General features: G+C 32.7%; 1 protein-coding gene across 1 annotated transcript in view; it reads right to left on the reverse strand.

The window, feature by feature from the left end:
• Window positions 1–2782: 2782 nt before the first annotated feature.
• LOC117119726 (pre-mRNA-processing factor 17-like) overlaps window positions 2783–7285 on the reverse strand; it is a 27148-nt gene continuing 22645 nt past the window's right edge. Inside the window, exons 11-14 of the mRNA XM_033264572.1 lie at window positions 6760–6875; window positions 4885–5095; window positions 3618–3762; window positions 2783–2843 (exon numbers count right to left, since the gene is read on the reverse strand). Coding sequence (XP_033120463.1) covers window positions 2798–2843; window positions 3618–3762; window positions 4885–5095; window positions 6760–6875 — 518 coding nt within the window. The 3' untranslated portion in view covers window positions 2783–2797. The remainder of the gene's footprint in view (window positions 2844–3617; window positions 3763–4884; window positions 5096–6759; window positions 6876–7285) is intronic.

Raw genomic sequence — 7285 nt, forward strand, 5'->3', positions numbered from 1 at the left:
TGGCAGTGGCCTACTAGGACTACAATTTATTCGATGCTATCTTGGGTCCGATCGTCCACACCAGTTAGGCCCAATCGTCTGTCACCCGAAGTTTTCATTACGATGATCAAGAACGTATACTATCTAGGCCCTAGGCTAGGCTTAGATTGCTGCCGTCACTCTGCTACGTATACTACCGCATAACAAAGAAAGCGACCCACGCGGTGCATTCTTAAATTTTACACATTATTAAAATGTATTAGACGATAACATGATATCACTGACTGAACGATCTACCACACTCGCATCGCATTAACTACTGTACTGAACTAGGCCTAGCTTTTAGGCCTCATGTTTTTGCGGAAAGTTAGACAGTCGCTATGTACCCAACAGTCGGCTGCCTTTATATCTTCACTTTGATTTGCATTCAAAGGGTATATTGCTGCATAGCCAACTGTCGGGGATATAGTACCTCCATATGACTACTCATACAACAGAAAAAAAACGTCGCATGGAGTTAATGGAGATCTAAATGAAAAAACGATGTATTTCAGCAAGTATTAAAACCTTTTTGTTTTATTCTAGGCCTTCTTCCAAATACCTATGCCACAGCAGATGATTTTTTTTGCCGTAAAACCAAAATAGTTTCATCCATGCCAACTTGCCGATGGTTATCGTGAGCCCCGACTGAACTCTGCAGAAAATTCACATCGAAATTCTCATCGCGAGGTAAAACAAAATGTCAGAAAACTTTTCTTTGACGCATGCGCATTTGCATAAATGTCGCATACTACACACAATAAAAAACAAAGAAAAATGAAGAGTGATTACAATAGTTCCTATTGCATGGCATGCATAGGAACTAAATAATCGATGATGCATATTTAATTGATTTTCCTGACAACCATAATAACAATTATCATTCAATATTTGAACGCTCACTTACCTACTTGCAGTGAAGTGTATGGGTTCTATTTTGGGTTCAAGTCCCCAGAGAACAACTTTGTTATCACATGCATTAAGTACTGTACAGTATGTCATTCTCAGGACAGTTTGGGTAAATTTACACATATAATTGATTCTATTGGCGCATATCCAGGTATTATCTATTGCATCATGATAATAACAATTATCATTCAAATGCAATTCAATTAATATAACAGAATAGTCATCAACCTACTTGTGAAGTGAATCTAAAATGTATTCATGAAGTTATGACAATCTGGAGTGTTTAAAAATGTACACAATAATAGTTAACCAACTTAAAAAACCAAACAAAAATGTGCATGCAAACATTTTAATTCCTCTAAAAATATGCTTTCAAAAAGCAGTGCATCGTACCAACAGCAGAACAATCATCGTCCTACATTCAGTGAGTGAAGTGAATCTAAAATGTATTCATGAAGTTATGATGACCTGATGTAATTCAAAAACATACATAGTTTGATTCAAAAATAATAGTTGAACCAACTTTAAAATACCACAAACAAAAACGTGTGTGACGATATTTAATTGCTCGATGAATTCAAAATTTTTTTAGTACATAAACATAATGGCTTGTTTTTTTTGTAACTTGCAGCGTTTGGAAAATAGGTAATAGGTAAATTGTAATGAATATAATCAATAATTATAGCCTCTAAAACCTAATATTATTTAAGACTAAGAGTCCTTTTAAAGTTTAAATAGGAATTTCTTTAATAAAAATAAATAAATTAAAATTAATTAAAATAATAATGCAGAAAAAGGCTACATCTACACTCTGCAGGTGGAAAATGGTGCTGCAAGCAGCTCTACCGAGAGATGGATACGTGCGCCTAATAAGATGACATTATTATTATTATTTTTAAAGTTATATTTTTAGATCATTAGACCTATTGAGGAGCCCCCAAATAGCCCCGGGCGCTATAAAGTGGAAGACTATAAAGTCTTGGGAAAGTATCTCTCTGGTAGGGCCTACAGTACAATCAGTGTAAAAGTGTAAGGTATAGGATAGTGTGGATTTTGACATTGTTATTGACTTAAGTGGTGTGAATCATAATACACCTGTACATATTTCACAGATAATCAAAAGCTCACCCTTGACAAACAGCAGCAGAGAGGTGGTAAAAGTTCCTTTATATGTTGCTCTAAATATTTAAAGTTTAGTGATTTTTTTCTTATTTTGAGACTGTTATATTTGTTGTGACACAATAGAAAAAAAGTGTCCCCTTAATAGGGGTTATTTGACCATTAGGCACAATCAGAAAGTGTCCCCACCCCTTTAATAGGGGTTGGCTGCAGTGTTAAAAGATATATCCCCCCTCGTTTCACGGAAAAGTGTCCCCCTTAATAGAAGTGTCCCAAAGGAGGGATGTAAATATGTAACATATGAATACACCCGAGGAGCGCATTATTACATCATTACAAATTTTTAGTTCATGCGTTCTTTGCCGTAAATAAACAAACAGAAGAGGCCAGGTCAGGGGTTATCCCATCCCACTGCGAAAAAAAAAAACAAACCAAGAAATTTTAAGTGACGTCCAACCACAGCCACATACGCTTTCATTGGGGGATAACGGTCTCCGTCGGGGACACTGGAATTCTTGATGGGAAAATCCATACAAAATTCCCAGGGCATGGACTTGCTATCTTGCCAATTAACAACTGGTAAACGTTCTACTTAACCTTTTATTATTATTATTGATTCAAGATTGTGTATAGCACAGCACAAACTAGGCTTAGGTTATGCAGTGTAGGCCTAGGAAATCTATGGTCACAATCCAACCAGTAGAGAATAAAGTTTATGAAAGTTTTTCATGAGTGTGTGTGGAAGTTGACCTCAAATATATGGCATACTCCAATGACAATTGTGTAACATGGGAACCCTTTTGGAAAGTTAAAAAAAGAAAGAGAAAGAAAGAAAAATTAATTGATCAGCACAGTTATGTTTTTCAGATGATGATGACAACAACGATGATAATGATGACAATGAAGACAACAATGATAAATATGTGCTGAATATGGAGATGATGATTAAGCCAAAGGTTTCTTTTGTTTTCTTTGACTATAACAAACAATATTTTTTAATGACCTAAAATGGTTGGAATCTTGCTGGACAATAGGTGATGCAACAGTATTATGCAACCATTTTGCTCTTTAATAGATTTAAAAAAGATCTTTTTTGTATTTTTGTGTATTTTCTACTTTTTAGGCCATAAATAGAGATGGTTAAAAAAATAAAAACTTTGAGAATAACGATCATGGTGATGTTGGTGTGATCACACTGATTTTAAAATGATGAAAGTAGTTGTACAGCCATTTCAGTCTGAATAAAAGCTGGCATCAAATGCCAGTGGAACTTTGTGTTAAATTATATCTTTTAAAGCCAAGCCCTGAAGGGGAAAATTTAATATGTTGTAAAACAGACTTTTTTAGACAACAAAATGTTGACAAAAAACTGGTGAACAGTTAATAAGACACAGATTTTTGAATCAAATTTTTTCTGTCTTAGAAAAATTAGTTCTACAACATATACAAAAATTGTTTTCCTATGGAGCCTGCATCACTATTACCTAATATCAAAATAATTAAGCGGCGATAGCTCCAGCATTCTGCGTTTCTTTAAATATCAATAAATATCTACCATGACTTTATTTTACCTCATATCTGGTGAGAAGCCCATCTGGCATGCATATCCTGCGACCATGTGACCTTTGAAGTTCTTCTTGCGGTTCAGACGCAATCGATTCTGTGCACCGTATATTAGAATTTGGTTGTCCATTGACTGGAAGCCTAACCACTTACCTACATACATGAAATAAAACAAGCCAATACCAATATTCATACCAATTTTCAGATCAGGTTCAAGGCTCAAGGTTGATTTATTGATCATATAAATAACTACATATAGATACAACTTGAATATGAAATAGAGTGGGCACAGGGAGGAACTTTCACAAATGGAGGGTCTGTACCACCTCAGCCCCATAATGGTTGGGGCTGAAGAAAAAACATTTTTGATTGTGGCACTTCTAGATGGCCAGATATGGAACTTGCATACTTAAAATTTGAATATACTGTAAATTTCTTTTTATCTATTTTTTAAAATTATTTGACAAATTTAGAGGGCCCAGAGCCAAAAGCCGCCACTGGATAAAATACGATAATAAATAAATTCTTTATTCTTCATTAAAATTTTGAAAAAAAAATTAAAGTTTAAAAAAGGCAGAAACCACCAATCAAAAAAAAAACATGAGGAAACACAGAAACAACGGCAGCAATACATTCAGAATAAAAACAGTGTAAAGTTAAAAATAAATACACATGACAAATAAAAAGATTGCAAATAAGTAAAAACCATTTTTTCCCTAAATTATTAAATTAATTAAAATCCCATATAAAAAAATAATAATTAAAGGCCTATATATTGCAATTTATTTAAATACGTAGAAATACAAAAATACAGGGGGAAAATATGACCTAACATAAAAAAAAAATAATAATTATATAAAGTACAATAATTTTCTGAAATTATGAGATAAATTGAAATTCCACGTAAAATAGAAATAGTAATTACAGTGTACATTTTATACAAGGTAAAATACAAAAATACAGGGGAATATACAATTTAATATATATAATTTAATTTATAAAAATAGTCGTATTATTAAAGTTAAAAAAAAAATAACAAAATTATATGTCCTACAGTAGATGTCAAATACAGATAATATGTATCCAGCAAAATTTTTTTGGATCAAAGTGCTGGGTCGAGGGCCCTATTGGGGGACCACCATATTATAGTGGAATCTAGTTTAAAGAGTCATGGCAGACAGGTAACTTCTGTCCACATCCAATGGGTTAAGCCCCTCCTTCTCCCACCCTACTTATGACTGGTGCTGAGAGAAGTTACAAAACATTATAACTTACCATTGGGACTGAGTGTTACGCTAGGCATTGGGTACATATTTGGTTCTGCAATGTATTTGAAATCCACCGGGATATCCCATTCCCAAAGCCGGATGCTTTTGTCATCCGACGTCGTCACAAAACGTCGATTTTGGTCAATGAAGGTGATCGTGTTGACAGCACCAAGATGCCGGTCATACTCCTGCACAATCTCGTTTGCTCGTGTATCCCACTGTGAAGGTATTATGAGAAAGCAGGAACAATAATACAAATTGATCAAAAACCAGCTAAATCACTTTAATACCTGATATATAAAATAATGCTAACACTCATTTTGGCTACAAAAAGTGTTTTACTATGCAATATTCATCAATTGTCTCTAAGTCTAAGTCTTAGTAAGTAGTAGAGAATGGGATGCATGTAACTGTTTGTTTTCAACAACTACATATCCATCAGATGTTATGATAAATGTTCTTCTACAACAGCCATGAGGTGAGGGGGGAATTCTTCTGTTGTTAATAAATGAATTAACCATCTGCAAAACCTGCTCATGAACCAACGCAACGCAACTCATAGTTTGAAAAGCATGGGCATAAACATGGAGTATTACAACAGTTCTCCTTGACGCGACAAACCAATATGTTCCCCGCCTTTGGCTCGCGCGCGGGCGTATTACTTTATTATTAAAATTTTTTGTTAGCAACAGTTTGGCAACGACATGCTTTTATATGCTTCAACCCAGCAGTTGTCCGATAAACCATTTGATTTTAACTCATTAAATATCTTCAAAATTAACAATGTTCCCCTGAATGGATTTTTTCGGACTTTTAGTATGTTATTATGTGTATATTTGATGAACAGATTTCACAAAATATTTCTGTTATAACTATTTCTGTGTTCATTATAATTTTGCCAAAAATTGACTGGTTTGACTAAAATGCTAAGGCAGCGTAAAACTGAAAATCAGCTTTGTTCTTGGTTCATTTGCATAGCGCTGCATGTGCGTTAATATTTCGAATGATCTCCTTACCTCCATGGTATAAACAACAAAATATTATCAAAGACTGAATTTTAACCTTGGCAAAATTACTCAGCATAAACATGCAATAAAATTTATTAAAAAGACTTTTGAATTAAAATAAACAGTAAATGCTACAAAATTATTACCAATTTAGATTAATATACATTTAAAAAAGTATTGAAAGGAAGGTTGAATATAAAATTCCAAATCAATGAATGTAAAGTATACTTTACATTTATTGATTTCTAATTTTCTTTCAATACTTTTTTAAATACTTGTATAGAACTGACTTTGGTTATTCATGACTAATTCTAAAATAGTTTAAATTAGGTCATAACAGGCTGAATATATTTCTTATTTCATATGTATTGTTTATAAAAAAACAATATATTATGTTGGAAAGTTTTATAGTCTGCATAAAAAATTAATGCTGTTTAATGAATTTCAATCATCTTCTTGTAGGAATATCTAAATTTCAATTTTAATAATGTATTAATTTCTATTTTCTATTTTTATTAATTGATCTTTCATTGTACTACATTTTATCTTCATAAAATGGAAACTGTAATGGCTAAATACTGGGTTTATGACTTGGTTTGGATAAATAATTGGCATTAGGAAATAGCAAAAAAGTAATGCTTGTTATTTTATCAAAGACATAAAAATGAAATATGTCCGCACTGGGCAAGAAATTGCCAAATTGCATTTGGGAATTTTTACTGTAAAGTAATCATCCTAAAATGTATTATTGGGATATTAAAGGCCTGTTTAGCCAATTTCAAACAATAAACAAACAGATAAACTAATACTATATCAAAATTGATGATCAAAGTCCTAATTAATAAAAATATTAACAAAATAAATAAATCAAATACCTGTACAATTTTCTTGTCTGCCATGCCTGCTACAAAGATGTGTTGTTTGTCTTCATCTGGGTTAAACTTCACACAATAAGGAACTTTATTGTTTGTAAATCTTGAAATACATTCACCTGAAGTAATTAAAATATTTGTAAATTTATGTAAACAGACTTACAAAATATTTATTTATATCAAGGTAAATGAATAACATTAGGGTAATTCCATGTCAAATCAACCAAAAAAAAACCTCAATCTCTCGGATTTTGTTCAAATTTTTGTATGTTGTTGAGACCCATGAGAAACGATCAGAAATGAAAATTTTTTTCTCTAGGCCTCCTAATTAGCGAGATATCTGCTAACGAACTTTTGGCTAATTAGCGATACCTTGCGTGTTTAACCGACCATATCTCGAAAAGCGTGGCACCTACAGAGATGATTTTGGTGTCATTTTAAAGCTATTGAGTAGCTCTATAACTTTATTAATAAATGCTAAGTCCTCAATTCAAATATAAAAAAGTTATGACAGGTTGTAAAGTTCAAA

Source organism: Anneissia japonica, unplaced genomic scaffold (assembly GCF_011630105.1).
Source record: "Anneissia japonica isolate Jap-2015-1 unplaced genomic scaffold, ASM1163010v1 scaffold4546_len68480_cov126, whole genome shotgun sequence".
Lineage (NCBI taxonomy): Eukaryota > Metazoa > Echinodermata > Crinoidea > Comatulida > Comatulidae > Anneissia > Anneissia japonica.